The 19,313-nt window shown below is 32.1% G+C and overlaps 1 protein-coding gene and 1 long non-coding RNA gene across 2 annotated transcripts; one reads left to right on the top strand and one right to left on the bottom strand.

Moving 5' to 3' along the window:
* The first annotated feature begins 1,532 nt into the window (after nucleotides 1-1,532).
* On the top strand, nucleotides 1,533-5,007 carry LOC114280078 (uncharacterized). Its single transcript, XR_014358808.1, has 4 exons — nucleotides 1,533-2,059; nucleotides 4,470-4,552; nucleotides 4,634-4,698; nucleotides 4,939-5,007. It is a non-coding gene; the product is annotated as an uncharacterized LOC114280078 (long non-coding RNA).
* Nucleotides 5,008-6,827: 1,820 nt separating this feature from the next.
* On the bottom strand, nucleotides 6,828-7,678 carry LOC114270116 (60 kDa jasmonate-induced protein). Its single transcript, XM_082912594.1, has 2 exons — nucleotides 6,939-7,678; nucleotides 6,828-6,852 (listed from the first exon to the last, which is right to left on the bottom strand). The coding sequence occupies exons 1-2, from the start codon at nucleotides 7,676-7,678 to the stop codon at nucleotides 6,828-6,830; spliced, it is 765 nt and encodes a 254-aa protein (XP_082768720.1).
* Nucleotides 7,679-19,313: the final 11,635 nt, after the last annotated feature.

The raw sequence follows: 19,313 nt of genomic DNA on the forward strand, positions 1-19,313 counted from the left end.
GTTATATTTTGGCGAACAAAATTTGAGTTGGTCACAGAAAGTGGTATGCTTTTGCCGACCAACTACAAATTTGGTCGCGGAAGGTCACATATTTTTTGGCGACCAAAAATTTGGTCGCGAAAAACTTATTTTCAGTAACAAAAAAAAAATAGTCCCAAAATTAGTACTTTTAGCGACTAATTTTTTAGTCGCCGTTGATTGAGATTTGGCGACTAAAAAAGTTTGTTGGCGAAAGAACCTTTTCTGCGACTAATTTGGTCTTTTGGTCGCCAAAAGTTTGGGGGGAAATTTGAAACGTGGGGCGGGAATTTGAAATTCGCCATTGCCCTCACTACAACAAAAATCACCTTTGGCGACTAAATTTTTAGTCGCCAAAAGTCCCTGTTTAGTCGCCAAAAGTGGATTTTTTAGATTCAGTGACTAAATGTTTTAGTCGCCCATTTTGTCGCCAGTACTTAGTCGGCAGAGGTATTGGCGACTAAACAAATTTTAGTCGGCAAAAACAGGTGTTTCAGCGACGAAAGTCATGGTCACCAATAGTGAATTACACTTTCGGAAATTATACATTCAGCGACTGATATTTTAGTCGCCGATAGCCATGATTCGCCGACCAAAGTCATTAGTCGCCCAAAGCAACACTTTTGGCGACGACTAATTTTAGTCGCCAAAGGTATTCCGTGAAAAAAAAAAAAAAAACCTTATTTCTTTGCATTTGCTGAGTTTCGAACCACTAACCCTTTCACATTCTAAACCTTTAACCAAACACTCCCTCCATTATGCCACTATAACATCACATGAATGTATATGCAATATATATTATTTATATAGTATATTAATCGGTATTAATACAAAACTAATTATATAAATATAATTATTTTTATTGAATATAAATTATGTAAAAAATAAATTTTTTATTAAAAAAAATTTAGGCCACTTTTGGCGACTAAAACCATTATTTAGTCGCCAATTCTATTATTTTGGGCTACTAATGATTTTTTTGTCGCTAAAAAAATTAGTTGCAATTAAAAATATGCACTTTTGGCGACTAAACCTGTTTTTAGTCGCCAAAAACATCACCTTTTGGCTACTAAACTGAATTTTAGTCGCCAATACTCAATTTTTAGCTACTAATTTTTTTTTGGTAGCCAAAAAGCTTCACTTTCAGCCACCAATATGTTTTTAGTCGGCAAAACACCTACAATTGGCGACCAATCTGTTTTTTAGTCGCCAAAACCATCACTTTTGGCGACTAAATTATTTTAGTAGCCAAAAACTGTCACATTCGGCGACTAAACTACCTTTAGTCGCTAAAACCCCCAGATTCGGCGACTAAACTGCCTTTTAGTCGCTAAAAACCTTGTATTCGGCGACTAAACTGTTTTAGTCGGCAAAAGTGACCAATTTTGGCGACTAATTCCATTTTAGTCGCCAATTCTACTACTTTCAGCGACGAAAAAAGAAACTTTAGTCGCCAATTCTGCAATTTGTTGTAGTGCCTCTGTCTTTCTCTCACACAGATCCTCAGACCACACTCGACCTACGACCACATTGATCTCTCGTTGATCCTCATATCCTCAGACCACGCTCGCCATAAGGTGACTCTGAAATGTGTCTGTATATGCAAAGTAAGATCGTTTTACAGCTGATCCAATAACCATCCATATAAAATATCTCCCGCTCTTACTCTCTCTCTGTCTGAAAATTTTTTGAGTGCAACAGTCCATCTCTTCTCCACTTGCCCTTCATCAATCGGCAATCTCTAACAAATTCACAGTTCCTCTTCTTCTCAACTCTCACGATCTCTGAACTTTGTCACCAGCAGTCAACTCTCCCTCTCTCTCAGTTGCATTCTCATGCTTTTGTTGTCATGTTCTTGTTTTCATTCTCAATCGATTGATCTTTCACTCTCACCCTCACTCTATCTCAAACAATCAGATGAGGATAGAGATATGGGAAGGAACTCTCCCGTCCTGATCTTCTTCACTCACATCCCAGACAATCTTGATGTGGCGAACTCCCTTAAAAGATTAGCATCTTGGTCTTCTTGGACGATCATAAGGTGATTTCAAACCGTTTTTTTTTACTGAATATGTACATTTTCTTACTGAATATGTACATTTTTTTAAAAGCAAAACTTTAATAACAAAGGATTTGTGTTTTTTGTTTTTTTTTTTTTTTTTCTTGCCTTCAAACTGTTTGATAAAATGTCTATTAAGGCTTCTCAAAATTCTAAGCCACAAGCCTAACCCATTATATAGAAACAATGACAGTGGAATTGTTTTCTGTGCTGTCTATATTTGTTCTCTTATGGTGCTTTAGTGGGACATTATATCTTAACTTTCAACCTAATAAATCAACTTTCAACCTAATAAATCAACTTTACAGTGGGACATTCTCTTGTGTTATTAATTGGATGATTAAAAAATTGTCAACTTTATTGAATGAAATTTTCTTCGGAATCTAATTTAAATAATAGAAATTGAAATCAAGTACTAAAATGTGAGTCCTATAATTTAATAATTTAATTTCTATATTATAATTTGCTCATTTAAATATGCTCTTAATGTATCAAATATGAGTCGCGCTCAAATTACTTGTCGTGTCCAACTCATTTGTGATGTCTCCGAGATAGTAGATTAAAACATGGGTGTGTCCAACTCATTTGTGATGTCTCCGAGATAGCAGATTAAAACATGGGTGTTGAAAGGTAGAGGATTCTGAAGATGAAGACAAAAATATACTACACTTTTCGACTAGTATGGACCCCAAAATGCACCTGATTTTCCCTTTTTCACCATCAGATGCTGATATCTACAAAGGAATTAAGCTTAGCAGTCTGCACCTTGTAAACTCAGTAACATTTGTACCTTAGAGGTCATAACTGTTTGACATGTGCCACTCAATAAATACCCATCATGGTGAGAGACAAAAATAAAAAATATTAACAATGATTAGTATAGTTTTGTGTTGTCCTAACATCAATGTGCAAAACTGGTATAGTTTTCCTTTGCCTTGTATTAAAGCAACAAATTCTGGAATGGTCTAGTCTTGTAGACTTGCTCCTCTATGCAATTGAAGACATGCATTCTTGCCCTATACCTCATATATTTTCATTGATTTTCATGCAGCAGGTAAGGCTTCTAGAATTGATAAGGTATCACTGTCCATGTAGGCATGCAAGGTTGCTACTTTTCAGTATAAGAATAATCAGTTCATGATAATTGATCAAGTTAATTGAAAGAAAGACGCAAGTATCACCTTAATCCACACTACCAGCCCATGCCATCTCTTTATGGTTGTTTTTTGCTAGCCTAATGCTAGGCTTCATCTCAATGTTATATTTTATGTCATCTCACTTCTCATCATATTCATCCTTTTCTATTCTATGATTTAGCACCACACCTTTGCCTCATCTTTTTTCACCCATCATATATTTATTCAAAATAGAAAAAGGTAATGTTTTACATGTTTCCAAAAGAAAAGTTTGATATTGAGTAATGCTTCAATTGGTGAGATGCCTCTATCTTCATAGTGCAATACTTTTGTGGCGTTCAATTTTATTTCTTTCTTGTTTCCTCCAATTACTTTGAGTGATATGAGACAAGGGGATCGTTTATTTGTTATTTGTTAACATATAGCAGTTTGAAACAAGAGAAATAAGTAGTGAAGAGGACTCACTTTGAATAGTAATTTCATAATATAATTTTTAAAAGGAAAGGAGTTTAATATCTTTTATTTATTTATCAGAATTACTGAAAATTAAAAAAATAAATTTTTTATATAGAATAGACTCAATCCGCTCACTATTTTTCTAATCCTATCCAAAATCTAACCAAGCTAATCCCCCTCCTGAGGGAGATTACTAAGCCCCTCACACTGTTAATCCCTCCTCCCAAATCATCACCAAACAAGGTGTGGGTGGGACCCACACCCATACTAATACAATCCAGCCCCCTATGCCGCTAAACAAACATGGCCTTATAGTATTTTTTCCTTCTTTCTATTTGATCTTAAACTGGCTGTTTCATTGCCTAATTAATGAATATACTCAAGCAACTTATGACTGCAAGCTGAATGACTTTTGATGATTTATAGAGCCTGTTTCCCACTGTTTTTTATTTTTTCGCGTCCATCATTTGTTACTAAGCTTATACTAATGACTTTCCTTTTCTTTCATTTTATTTGATCTTGAACTTCTGTTTCGTGCCTCATTCTCTTATTGATGAATAAACTCAACTTGACTAGGGTTTTATTATGTTATATTTGTAATTGATTGACAAATTAATTTCAAAAGCTCTTAAACATTTTGCCAAACAATCTTAAGAAATTGGGCCAGTGTTTGCAATATATACCAGGAGTCTTTTGTTTCTCATGATCAAGTTATTAGTTGTCATTTGTCAAGTAAATACATTATACTCTAATCATTCAGCAAAGTTTTAGCTAACATGGGGTTGTTGCCTTTGCTGTAGCTAGTTCTTTCTTGGCACATGAAGGCAGCCACTATGTGTGAATTTTCCAAGCAGGAGTTCATTGGTGGTTTGCAAGCTCTTGGGTAACTATTGGTCAAGTTCTATGTTAGTTTGCTGTTTCTTTTTAATTCCAATAATAACAGAGTTTATATTTTTAATATCAGGATAGATTCGCTGGAGAAATTCCGCGATCGTATGCAATTTATGCGTTCTGAGCTGAAAGATGAGCGTATGAATACATGACATTCAATTTTCCTCATTAGTTGCAAGTAGTTATAAATTATAACCCACGTTGCTCCTATTTCATATGTCATGTTGCTGGTGACAATGACAGTTCGTATGTTGACATATATCTTGATGAGAAACTAAAACGCTTTAGGAGAAGATTGATTTGATCAGCTTCAGCATAATATGTTGAATTTCAACTATTTTGTTACTAAATTAATCTTCTTTTATTATGATCATCTAGAAAAGTTTCGTGAGATCTACAACTTTGCTTTTGGCTGGGCAAAAGAGAAGGCATGCATGCATACTAAGCACAAAGACTTGGATTGCATTTATTATCATTATTGAGTCTCTCGAGTTAAAAGATTGGTTCATACTGTCCAAAGTTCCAGAAAAATTTCAACCTTGCTATAACTTTTTATGTTTACCCTTGTAATGGCTTCACCTGTTCTGTTTGTGATGCTTGTCTTGGTGGATAGCTTTCTTGATAAATGAAAAATAATCTGGCTTGAAGTACATGCTTGCCCATGTCCTATGTAATGCAATTAAAAGAAATTAGAATGGCATCCAATTCCTAAAGCAAGAGTGAGAACGGCTATCTCTAGAAGTAATGCAGTTGAAAACGTCAGCATGACAGTATTTATATACAAATAGTAAATGTGCATGCAAGTTAAAATTATATAACGATTAACAATAAAAGCATTCTAGCTTAGTGGCTCCTTTTGGGTTGTTTCAGAGTTGATCGAGATGTGAGTTTAAATATCTGCTGGCGAAAGACATTTTAATTTTTACCAAGGAAGCAGTAAGCACCCAAACATAGTTAAACTGTCCTGTCATTGTTCTGTTTTGTGGCTCCTACAGGGTGGCTTCAGAGTTGGTCAAGGTTTGAATGCTTGCTGGCAGAAACATTTCGACTTTTACCTAGGAAGCAGACACCTCCCAAACAGTCAGTCTCTGCAGTTGGTGCAAAAGAAAAATGGAATCCATAACCAGATGATTAATCTTGAGTCAAATGCCAAATTTATGATTTTTACTTGGTCAAATGGCATAATTGACAGGGTTGCAAGGTAAAGGGTTAAATCCATGAATTGGAGGGCTATCTGAGTGTGACTGTGTATTATGCCAAAGATCATTTGTACATATGATTGCAGACACCTTTCAGAGTTGATCAAAGATCATTTGTATCCAAAACCAACTTCAAGCAATTGGGATTTGAGTGTGACTTGTGTATTAGTTTCTTAAATCATACAGTTCTCAGAGCCATTAAACCTTAGGTGCCCTCTATAGTAACCCAATTTCTTAGATCCAGTTGTTGACGATGGTTTAGTTTTTTAAAGCTTAAAAATTTCTCTGTTGCTTGTGGCAAATTTTTTTAGTTTCATTTTCCCCTGATTCAGTAAGAGCTTATAAAAAAAATCTTGACTCTCCAGATTTTCTAATTTTTTATTGAGAGTTAACTATGGCTTGGGTTTTCAGCTCTTTATTGATGGTTTTCTATATTGTAAACTTGACTTGGGAAGAAAACAGTTGAGATTTGGTGAGTTGACACATTTGGCAGCTGCCAAAGTTGGTGCCAAATTTGGCAACAGATAGATTTGGTGAGTTGGCACATTTGGCAGCTGCCAAAATTAGTGCCAAATTTGACAACAGATTTGACTGCTGTTAAATTTGGCAGCTACTATAACATGTCATTGGAGAAGTCATTTTTGCCCAAGTTGTCATATTATGACTTTAGCAACTGTTTTAAATTGGAGAATCTCTAAGAAATTAATATAAGAAGACATTCATCAAAATTAGAAAAAATTAGATTCCGGTAAGAATAACTTAAAGTTTTTATAACAACTTGTCTATATTTTCTCTCTTCACCCTTTGCTTTTTAATTTTTCTCTCTCCTCGTTATCCGGTGGTGTGTGTGCAGGTCGTGAAACAGCTTGGAGAAACTCCGACGACTCTCCAAAAATCACGTCGGAGCCATAATCGGACTTAGACTAGGGCCGCAAAAAACAAATTGACATGGAAAAATAACCTGTGAATGAAGCTCAATTACTGAATTGTGAGAAGTATCACTTTTATGCTTATCAATATCCACAAACATATTAAACAATTTAACAACATCAAAACAGATTAATTATTTTATATGTAATCAATAATATAGAACCTGAAACAACCATACCACACCTACAATCAACTTATTAAAACAAAACACTCGCCATAAATGACTAGTGACCTCAACTCGGATCTCACCATGGTGTCCAAGTGACCTTAACTCGGATCTCACCATGCTGTCCGAAAATGTTCTTCTGAGATGTACCGGAGAGTTGAGCAGGAAACTCTGCAGTGCCCTTGGCAATCTCACCGTCGTGATCCATCAGATCCGCCCGAACTATGAGGGAGGAGTTCGATGGCACGGCCACCACAGATCTCGACAACGGGATGGGCTGCTCAGGCCTTACATCTACGTGCTCATCTGATTTCTTCCGGAAGAGCACGCTTTCATTCATCAAGTTTCCATTGCGAGCAGTAAGCAGTCCGTAAACATGGGCCGAGTTTTCCCCTTCCCCACCTCTGTTTACGAACGTAACTTCCACAGTAGCCGCAAACGCAATACTCAACACTGCGTAGTTGACCGTCACCGAACCATTCTTGAGAGGAAAGTCGTCGTATAAGGGCTCATCATACTTATCGGTGGTGGCGAGGTAAGGGTTCCACCATATCTGCTTGCTGCTGACATCATCGTCCTTATCCTTGAGAGCCACGTCGATGGCGACGCTGTCGTAGGCTAAGATGGATCGAGCTGGGCCAGTCAGCAAAACGGGTTGGCCCGGGCTGATGGATTCGTAATGATCTCTTGATCGGCTGTAGATGGATTGAGAACCCCGTGCGTCGGTGACTGTGATTGTGCCGTAGAGGTTCTCTCCGTCGATGTGGTTGATGCTCACCGAGAACACCTCCACCAACGGTCGCCGGATTTTAGCATCGGCCATGTGCAGAAGAACCCTTTTCGATGACGAGGCAAGGAATTTAGCCCCTTTATGTCTTTGATAAGAAGGAATACTTTGGAACGAGAATATATTATATGCATGTCTACCTATCAATATATTATATAAAATAAAGACTCTTTTTCTTTGCCTCCAAGTTTTTTTTTTTCCAACAAGTTTCCTCTTTTTCGAGAAAACCATTCCTTGGCCACCAAGTTTCCTCACCTCTGGAGACCCTTTTCCTTGTACACCAACTTTCCTCTCCTATAATTTATAATTTTTTAAAAATATATGTATATTTTTCTATTTCAAAATTTAAAATTTTGTGTCATAAAATATGTTAAACAATTCAACAAAATCTAAAATTTATATATATATATATATATATAAAAACCCTTTCAAATGGTCACATTATCTATGCTATAACTAACATAATAATCTTTTCAAAATGTATAAGAACGCTTCTTTCAAAACTCAATATAGTAAGCTTTCAAAATTACGTTTAAAAAAATAAAATTATTTTTATTTATTTCCGAACTCACATACTAAATTTCTTGATTAATTTTTATTTATTATTTAAAAATAAAGTATTTACGCACAAGTCTTAATTTATGAACTTATACCCTATTAAGTCTTAATTAAAATTTTTGAACTCTCAAGTCCCATTAAATATCTATATATAGGGAAAATCGGTCTAGGGTCCCTCTCACACTTTTCGTAATGGAAGAGGTCCACAAAATTATTTTTTTATGTCTAAGGTCCTAAACATATATCAGACAAATTTCAGTCAAACCCACCGCCATTCTTACCCATAACCACACAGACATGTACTTACATACATACATATAGAGAGAGAAACCCAGAGCTTTCTAGAGAGAGAAAATGAAGATGATCGGAACAACACTCCTTTCTCTTCGGAAACCATACGCCGTCGCCGTGAATACAAGAAGTTGCGAATCTTGATGAATCGCAACATGGTGAGAAGTCTTCCACAATTAGAGCTTCGAGAAAAGACAATCTGTCCAGGATGCACTATCTATAAGTGGACCAGGGCTCAAACCGACGAAGATGGAGTCGAAGGAGGTGCGAACCAGAAGCTCCAGCCACCGTTGAACCGGAAGCTCTAGCTGTTGAGCCTGTGAAAGTAGAGTCCGTGGAGATGAACCAGAAGCTATAGCCATTTCGCTCCCCCTATGGTGACCCTGTTTCAGCAGCACCACCCCCTTCCTCCTTTCTTTCTTTCACTCTTTTTCTTCTTCTAGATCTAAAAGAAACCACACCCAGTTTTGCTATTAGAGAAAAAGTATTCAAATTAATCATCTTGAATCCATACAAGCAATACCGCTTTTCAATTCTAGCCACCACCAGCAAATTCCAATAGAATATTTCATTTTCTCTTTCTAACTTCTCTCTCAATTAAACCCACTTCTTTGTGTATTTAACTTTCATTATTCAAACATATTTTTCAGAAGGTAAATATCGTTTATGGGCTCGAATAAAATAAACATCATTTATGCTATAAAATGTATAGAACAAATGAATTTATTGTATATAATTTGAGTATCACTACAACACCAACAAAGATCAATATTTGGAGAACTATTTCCTCACCTGAACTTGGACAAACCAAGTAAAGAAACCCACATATTATTGTTTTGTTTTATATATTGATTATTTGTGTATTTGTTTGTTTTAATTTATAAATATATATATATATATATATATATATATATAGAGAGAGAGAGAGAGAGAGAGAGAGAGAAATAGATGGATTGAAGCTAAAGGGATAAGTGCAGATCCGCCTCTTTCTCTGTTTTTTTTTTTTGTTTGGACTAAATTTTTTTTTTATTTGAACTGAATTTTCTCTGGGTTAAAGAGAATTTCTCTGGAAATGTTTCTTTAGGAATTTCATTGATTTTGAGAGATTTTCTCTGGCTTAAAGTGATCCAGAGAAATTCCTAAAGATATTTTTCTTTTATCTCCCATGCTGAAGTGAGTAGATTTCTTCATAATTTTGTGTATTTTGTAGAATCAATTGTTAATGTCTCCCCAGTTAAACATATTCTTTTGCTTTCGAATGTCTACTACTTGCTGTTTCAGTTATTTGCAGTGTATGTTACTAAAAATTGTTTGATGATAATGAAAATGATTGCATTCTTTTTAAAGTTTGATAGGCGTTCTTTTAGTATTTCCTTGACTATCTCTGCAAAAATTAGGACACTAGCAAATAAGAATAAGAAATTATCAAGACAAACCAGATAATTTCTCTGGATCAACCCAATTGAATTTCTCTGGGTTGAAGTGTCCAGAGAAATTTCAAAAACCAAAAACAGAATTTCTCTGGGTTGTTGTTGTTGTTTTTTTTTTTTTTTTTTTGCTGATGCAGAAAATTTCTCTGGTTTTAAATCCAGAGAAATTCTCTGGTGATGGGATTTTCTCTGTGAATATGTATCCAAGTCACCGCAAAATCGATTGGTTCTATAGTGGATAGAATTTTGAAATTTTTTCTGAAATTTTTTATGTGATTTGTTCAGAGAAATTTGAAATTTTCTCTGTAATGTCCAGAGAAATTTTATGGATAGAATTTTCTCTGGAAATTTGATTTGGAATCTGATAAAAAGCTTCATAGTTTTAATATAGGGAAGCATTCCTACTTAAAGACTTGTGCCACAGTTGGGGCATTTGAGTCTCCGGAGTGGAGTGGCAGTGGAGATGGTAACAACAGTAACAACAATGATGGAGGATCTAGGGTGTTAAGGAATTCCGGTGGGGACATATTAAGGGATCATTACTTATGTGATGGGTCATCTGGTGGTGATAACACTACTGTCCCTACTGTAGTTGTTTGGAGCTGGGAGGGGTTACTTGACACAATTGCTTGCAGACTGTTTTGGAATCAATCAAGTCTTTTTGGTCTGAGAGAAAGTCATACAAGCTTTAGGTTAGTTGATTTGATTGAACGAAAAGGTTTACTTATTCATTGATTTGCTGAACTTAACTTCACTTGTATACACTTTTAGTAAGTCAAAACATGAGGCAGAGTATTGGAGCACCTGATTGATGCAAATTTTAATCTTCGCTTAGATTGATGGAAACCTTATTTGCTTTTTATTGTCATGAAAATTCACTTCAAGGATGATCAAAGTTTGCAACAAGCTTGATATTAGAATGTTTGAGAATTGACAGTAAGGCTTTTCATAATCCTGCTGTCATGGAATTTTTTTTTTTGTTTTGTTCTAAGTTTATCATTTCCATGCCCTTTAATTTTTTATGATCTATTTTCAATAAATTCGACGAGGACAGATGGTTGATCAAGCATAATGAATATTTTTTTTCAGTCTTTCTGCAATATCAAACTAATTAAGAATGCACAATGCACGAATGCCCCTCATAGATAATGTGATATGCAAAATAAACCCAGATTTTTCCAGAATTTCTCTGGTTCTGGTAAGTTGCCATTGTTATCCCATTCTAATGTTGCTTACATATTACAATGTGGAATTTTTCCAGTTGAATTCAGTTGAACAATGTTGCTTACCTAATGAATCACAATGATTTGATGTGAATGAGAAGAAAAGTGGAGAAACTCATCTAGAGAAATTTGGTGCAGAGAAATTTCTCTGGGCCAGAATTTCTCTGACCAATTTTCTCTGCACTGAAATTTCTCTGGACCAATTTTCTCTGGACTGAAATTTCTCTGGACTGGATCAAGGTTGAGGGACCTTAGACATTATGAAAATATTGTTGAGGGACCTTAGACATTATAAAAATATTTGATGTCCTTTATGCTACAAAATCATAATATCAAGGACCTTTAAAAAAAAACCCCCTATATATATTATATAAGGGAAATAATCTTTCTAATAACAAGACTTGTGAGAGTTCTAAACCTTCGAATTAAATTTTATGATTTTATGATTTTTAAATAATAAAAAAACATTCTATTGGTTAAACTCTCATTTAATCATTACAATAAAACTCTAATTATTCCATAAATTATAAATTTTAAAAAGAAAGTATGCTTACTATTTTAAAATTTAAATTTGTTTGTCACTATATATAGAAACAATTCACTAAAATCTAATTATTTTTTATTTTTAAAAATGTCTATTAGTTAACTCTAATTTAACCATAACAATTAAATTATAATTATTCCATAAATTATGACTTTTAAAAAGAATGTATGCTCAACTATTTTAAAATTTGAATTAATATGAAAGCAATTCAGTAAAATCTAATTATAATCATAAAAAAAACTCTAATTATTTCATAATTTATGATTTTAAAAAATATATGTATATGTTTCTATTTCAAAATTTAAAATTATGTGTCATTAAATTTGCTAAACGATTCAACAAAATCTAAAATTCATAAAAATAAATAAAAAAATAAAAAAAACCTTTCAAATGGTCACATTATCTATGCTATAACTAACATAGAAATCTTTTTCAAAATGTATAATAACGCTCCTTTCAAAATTCCATTTAAAAAAATAAAATTATTTTATTTTTATTTATTTCCAAACTCACATACTAAGTTTCTTCATTAATTTTTATTTATTATTTAAAAATGAAGTATTTACACACAAGTTATGAACTTATACTCCATTAAATCTTAATTAAGAGTTTTGGACTCTCAAGTCCCATTAAAATTTTAATAGTCAGAATTGTCCTTCAAACAATGATTGTTTATCATTTATGATTATCTATAAAGGAACATGATAATTTGACATTTATTTTTATTTTCAAAACTTTAAAACATTAACTTTTAAATTGAAAAAAAAAATAAAAAAATTATGTGCCAAAAAAAATAATAAAATAAAAAAACCTTTCAAATGGTCACATTATCTATGCTATAATTAACATAGGAATCTTTTTCAAAATGTATAATAAGGCTCCTTTCAAAATTCCATTTAACAAAATAAAATTATTATTTTTTTATTTATTTCCAAACTCACATACTAAGTTTCTTCATTAATTTTTATTTATTATTTAAAAATGAAGTATTTACACACAAGTTATGAACTTATACTCTACTAAGTCTTAATTAAGAGTTTTGGACTCTCAAGTCCCATTAAAATTTTAATAGTCAGAATTGTCCTTCAAATAATTACTGTTTATCATTTATGATTGTCTATAAAGGAACATGATAATTTGACATTTATTTTTATTTTCAAAACTTTAAAACATTAACTTTTAAATTGAAGAAAAAAATTTAAAAAATTATGTGCCAAAAAAAAAAAGTAAAGCTTGCTTGTTTTGAGTTTTCAGAAAACACTTTTCAAAAAATTCTACACTCTTATTTTCCGTGTTTTTTTGTTTTTACTGATTTTTTTTTTTAATATTTTAAGCAATTTTTTTTACTTTTTAGACACACCTAACATAAATACACCTAAAAAGTAAAAAAATCTTTTAAAAATTCACTAAATACCAAAAATACAAAAAAAAATATAAGAATTCAGTACATTTTTTGTATTTTTATGTATTTAATAATTTTTTAAAATATTTTTCACAAATTTTTTATTTTTTAGATACATCTAACTAAGATGCATCTAAAAAAGTAAAAAAAAATGTTTACAATTTAAAAAATATTCACTAAAAACAAAAGAATACGAAAATCAAAAAACTCAGTTTTCAAAAAACTTAATCCAGAAAACTCAAACCAAACACACTAATTTTTTTTTTTTTGAAAAAATTGAATTGTTTTTTTGTACAAAATTGAAAATTTATCAACTTATACTGTAGTAAGTTTTAATTAAGATTTTTGAGATTTTTGGACTCTCAAGTCCCTTAAATATCTATATATTATATAAGGGAAATGATCTTTCTAATAACAAGACTTGTGAGAGTTCTAAACCTTCAAATTAAATTTTATGATTTTTTTGATTTTTAAATAGAGTAATGCTAGAGATCCTAAAAATTCTATCAAAAGTTCTACCAAATGTCTCACATGGATGTGGGATCCACATTAGCATTCTATTGGTTAAACTCTCATTTAATCATAACAATAAAACTCTAATTATTCCATAAATTATAATTTTTAAAAGGAAAGTATGTTGAACTATTTTAAAATTTAAATTTGTGTATATAGAAGCAATTCACTAAAATCTAATTATTTTTTATTTTAAAAAAATTCTATTAGTTAACTCTAATTTAACCATAACAATTAAATTATAATTATTCCATAAATTCTGACTTTTAAAAAGAAAATATGCTCAATTATTTTAAAATTTGAATTAATATGAAAGCAATTCAGTAAAATCTAATTATAGTCATAAAAAAAAAAACTCTAATTATTCCATAATTTATAATTTTTTAAAACATATGTATATTTTTCTATTTCAAAATTTAAAATTATGTGACATTAAATATGCAAACAATTCAACAAAATCTAAAATTTATTAAAAAAAAAATAAAAATAAACCTTTCAAATGGTGACATTATGTATGCTATAACTAACATAAGAATCTTTTTCAAAATGTATAATAGCGCTCAATATAGTAAGCTTTCAAAATTACATTTAAAAAAATAAAATTATTTTTATTTTTATTTATTTCCAAACTCACATACTAAGTTTCTTCATTAATTTTTATTTATTATTTAAAAATGAAGTATTTACACACAAGTTATGAACTTATAGTCCACTAAGTCTTAATTAAGATTTTTGGACTGGCAAGTCCCATTAAAATTTTGATAGTCACAATTGCCCTTTAAACAATGCTTGTTTATCATTTATGATTATCTGTAAAGGAACATGGTAATTTGACATTTATTTTGATTTTCAAAACTTTAAAACATCAAACAAATTGAAAAAAGAAATTAAAAAAAAATTATGTGCCAAAAAAAAAAAGTAATATTTTTTATAAAAAAAAAATTGAAAAAATTGAATTATTTTTTTGTACAAAATTGAAAATTTTGTATATGTAAAGAAGCATGATAATGGAATATTGATGTGCAAAACTAGAAAAAAAAAAAATTTAAAATGAAAAAAATGATAATATTCTCAGTTTTAAAACTAAAAAAAAATTGATAATGTTCTCTATTTTATTAAATAGTTGAATCAAACCAATAAGTAGAAAGGCAAAAACGTTTAATCTCATACTCTATATTTTTTATCAGTTAATGAAACAATTATCTGGAACATTACTATGCAAAATTGATAATATTCTTAGTTTTAAAATTTGAGAAAAACTGATAATATTTTCAATTTTACTTAGTAAGACTTATTGGTTCAAAAAATTTTAAATAGGATCTGAACTACCATAACATTTATCAATAGGACTTTTAAGTAACTAACTCTTAAATAATTAAAAAAAAAAAAATCTATTGGGTAACACTTTCTCAAAACTCAAAAGTGTGCCATATAACCATTAAATAATTTTCTCATAATTTATGACTTTTAAAAAGAAAGAACACTAAATCAAATTTAAAAATTTAAAATTGTGTATCACAAATTATGAGAAGTAATTCACATCGCCCATAAATCTTCTCTCTTGCACTCATTGGATTCAAGTAAAATTAGAGTCGGTATTCATCAAGTATTGTAACTATTAGTGATTGAGCAATTGTGAAGAATTCAATTGATAAATTTTTTCACTATAAGTTTTTTTTTTAAAAAAAAAAAAAAATCAATTTCTAATCTTTAGTCTCCCACATCCTTATTTCTATTATACATTTAACAATTATGTTAATTTCTAAAAATGTATTGCATGTTTATTTAATCTAAGTGTATTTTTATAAAAATAAATCTCTAATCTCTTCGATCGAGATTCAATGGTTTAAAATCTATATTTATCAAGTGCATAAATATGGATGAAAGAGACTATTGAGAAAATGTGCATATTTATTCGCAATATAACTAGCAACAAATTTCATTATAAGTTTCTTCTTCTTCTGGAGGATGCATATAATTATAATATTACTTATGCATTTATGTTTTGTAATTTCCATGATTTCATATTTCAAAATTTTTATAAAGTTTACTTTTAATTTTTAGATTTTATAGTTGGTGCATTTTTTCTTGAATAATGCTATACTTATTATATTTTATTGTGTGACTAAGTTTATTTGGTTGTAATTTTACATTATAATTTATTTGATATATATATTTTTTAAATTACAATTTGTAACTTCTTTTTTTTTTTTTTTTTTTTTTTATAAAAAAGCTTATTTGAAACCCTTAAATATATATGAATATAAGAGTCCCATATCTTTCGTCTTAGTAATAACTTTTGAGGCACTATGTATATGTATATTTACACAATAAAAATGTTATATAAATTATCAAAAGTTACAATGCACCAAATAAATTTACAACTTATTTTAAGTTAATAATTTAAATTTTACTTACATTTTATAACCATTATATTGGTCATGCCAAACATTAAATAAAATTCAAGAAATACAAGTGCATTTAAATTAAGGCCTAAATTACATAAGCTTAATAATGACAGCGAATGGGAGAAGCCCATGTTAGCAAGGAAGTCACATTGGCAGTCTTTTTATCAGAGAGCGCCATTGGTACCAACCCAACGGTGGGACATGATGTTATTTTTGAAACGTCAAGGGGGAATATGTAATTTAGCTAAACCTCAAGGGGTGTAGGTAATTTGCCCGTCAAAATAAACAAGTATTTACATCCTAATGTGCCCATGAAAAAAAAAAGAGAAATAATGTTCCCAAGATTTTCTTATTATCCAATTGTTCTATTAAGGAGATATACACCATCTCTACTTTTTGTATTTGCTTTATTATAGTTGATATAGCGATCCCAGTTTTGCCCCGACTTTCCTTGTGTCCCGGACTTGGGTTCCGTGGTTAAATATTGTATCTGTGTCTTGTTTTTCCCCTTTGACTCTTTACATTTGAGTTTTGGAACTTGTTGGGCGCGTTTGGAATAGGTGGGTTGTTAATTGAGTTAGATTGTTATTGCCCAGATTTTGGCCTCTTCGCTCAAGAGAGGCTTCTTGTGCTCGAGCGAGCTTTTTTGTAATTTGCTTCTTCGCTCGAGCGAGGTTTCTTGCGATCGAGCGAGAATAAGGTGTTCTCGGGTTTCCTCCCAGACACAGCATTTTTGGGGAGGATGAAGTCCTTCGCTTGAGCGAGACTTCTTGCGCTCGAGCGAGCCTTGTGTTATTTGTTCCTTCGCTCGAGCGAGGATTCTTGCGCTCGAGCGGGTGTGTGTGTCTGTGGCAGACCTGAAGCTTTGCATTCTACGCTTGAGCGAAGCTTCTTGCGCTCAAGTGAGGTTACTTGTTGTGTCTGGTCACTCGAGCGACGACTCCTTCGCTCGAGCGAAGACTGCGTATATTAGTTTGCAGTAGAGATATTTTACATCACTTTTTGAATCCCTTTCTCCTAAAAACCCTAATTCGGCACCTCCACTCTCTAAAACTCTCTCTCTCTCTCTCTCTACAAATACTCTTTGATCCAAGCACCATTACCCTACTCTTGAGAAAAAGATAGAGCAACTCATGGACTTCCATTTGATCCAAGAAAGTTTGAGTTTTGGGCATCTTCAAAGTTCTTCATTCTCTCCTTTGAGGTTCTACACTTGAGGTAGCGGTATTCTATGCTTTAATATGGTTTTTAACCTAGCTATTTGAGGTTATGTATAAATGGTGGGGTTTGGGAGTGATTTGAGTAAACTAGGGCTTTGGGTACAAATCAAAAGAGAGACTTTTCCATGTGGGTTTGTAAAATGACTATGGGACTTTAAATATGTGGCTCTCTGGTAGTAAAATGGGAAATTTGGCTTTGGATTTGATATCTAAGAAAAAAGGGGAAATTTGCCCTAATTTATGTTAAATAATTATTTTGTATAGATAATGAAATTGATATGAAAATTATGAAATTGGGATGATATGTGAATGAATGGTGTAGTTAGATTTGATAAATCACACACCTATGGAAAATTTGATAATTTATCTGTTGATAAATAGTATATCTGTTTAGAAATATCTATTTTGGGTTATCGGTAAAGGATAGCGATGATTGTTGTAGAAACTGCATAAGGATTAGGTAAATTGAAACTAATCTTTTGAATTATGTCATTGAATATGATGGTTTGACTAAACCATTGAATATGTGATTTGGTTAATCATTGTATATGACGACGCTTTTAAATACATTGTATATGTATCTTTGTTTGGGAGGAGATAGAGGATGTACTCTATTGTGTGAGAGGAGATAGGGGATGAACTCCATTAAAAATTAAGTTGGCCGGAGTGTCCATGGTGAAAGTCCTAGAATCTTATGTGTATATGGGTGCCGGTTCCCTCGGATGTGAATCCCGTAAAATGGCAAGAAAATAAGAAGTGTTGAACTGATGAATGTAGTAAATTGTGAACCACTGAGTTGAAAACTCATTTTGGTTGATTAGATGATAATGAACTTAGTTAATAGATTTACCCAAAATGGATGATTGGAAACGAATCGATAATATGGTTATTTATATTGAATGGTCTTGGAGAGAATAAATGTTGGTTTAGAGTATTGCACATTTATCTGATGCTTATGCTTTAGTTAAATCTCATATATTGTTTTAGCATATCTTTATTAGGCTTTGGCTCACCCTACTTGGAAAATCATTTTCAGGTACAGGTGACATGCCGTCCCCAAGGACATAGCTTGGGAGGTCTAGGGGTTGAAGACTTTATTTTGTTATTTTGCTTTGTACTAAATGTTTACTTCAAGTCGAGGGCTTTATATGTATGGAGTTTAGAACTTTTTTTGTTGTAACCAAGTTATCTCTTGGAAAGATGTAAGCCTGTAGGGCATTTATTTTGTTATTCCTAAATTAGAATTACATACTATAGTTTCAAAACGAATGTTTATGAAAGTGTTATGCATGTAATATCTTTTGTAATATAAACTCTGATGAATGAAACTATAACATTTCTATTTTGTTTATAGATCTTATGAATGGTTGATTTATATTATTTTTTTGAGGGCGTTACAGCTGAAATTTCATATTTGTCACGGGGAAGCTGTCCGTGACAACCACATGATGGTTTGGGGGTTGTTTTGAATTTTTACCCCCGGAACGCCATTTTTCAACTAAGTTTAAGCCGTTTTCGACTCAAAATCCTAATCTACAGGTTTGAATTACATTCCATCTATTGTCACAGGTCACATTTGTCACGGGGAAACTATCTCTGATAACCACAAGGTGGTTCGGGGGCTGTTTTGAATTTTCGCCTAGAACGTTATTTTTCGACTAAGTTTAAGGCATTTTCGACTCTAACTCCTAACCTACGAGTGTTGTTTATATTCTGTCTGTTGTCACAGGTCGTATTTGTTCTGAGGATGCTGTCTGTGATAGCCACACGATGGTTTGGGGGCTGTTTTGAATTTTCGCCCCTACAACGCCATTTTTCAACTAAGTTTAAGCCGTTTTCAGCTCAAACTCCTAACATACGCGTGCTATTTACATTCTGTTTGTTGTCACAAGTCGTATTTGTCATGGAGAAGCTGTTTGTGACAGCCATACGGTGGTTCAGGGGTTGTTTTGAATTTTTGCCTCTGGAACGCCATTTTTTGTCCGTGACAACCATTCAGTCTTTTTTTACATAAGGAAGAATTATCTAGAAGGGAGAGGGAGAGGGAGAGGGGAAGAGAGAGAGAGAGAGAGAGAGAGAGAG

The sequence above is a fragment of the Camellia sinensis genome, unplaced genomic scaffold (genome assembly GCF_055761805.1).
Source record: "Camellia sinensis isolate YWXY unplaced genomic scaffold, ASM5576180v1 Unanchor4, whole genome shotgun sequence".
NCBI lineage: Eukaryota > Viridiplantae > Streptophyta > Magnoliopsida > Ericales > Theaceae > Camellia > Camellia sinensis.

Bases quoted from the DNA above. Each gene is read 5' to 3' on its own strand.
- LOC114270116 (XM_082912594.1), bottom strand. From the start codon at position 7,678: ATGGCCGATGCTAAAATCCGGCGACCGTTGGTGGAGGTGTTCTCGGTG. The intron at 6,853-6,938 runs GTGAGATCCGAG...TGGTTGTTTCAG, and splicing joins AAGGTCACTTGGACACCATG to GTTCTATATTATTGATTACA.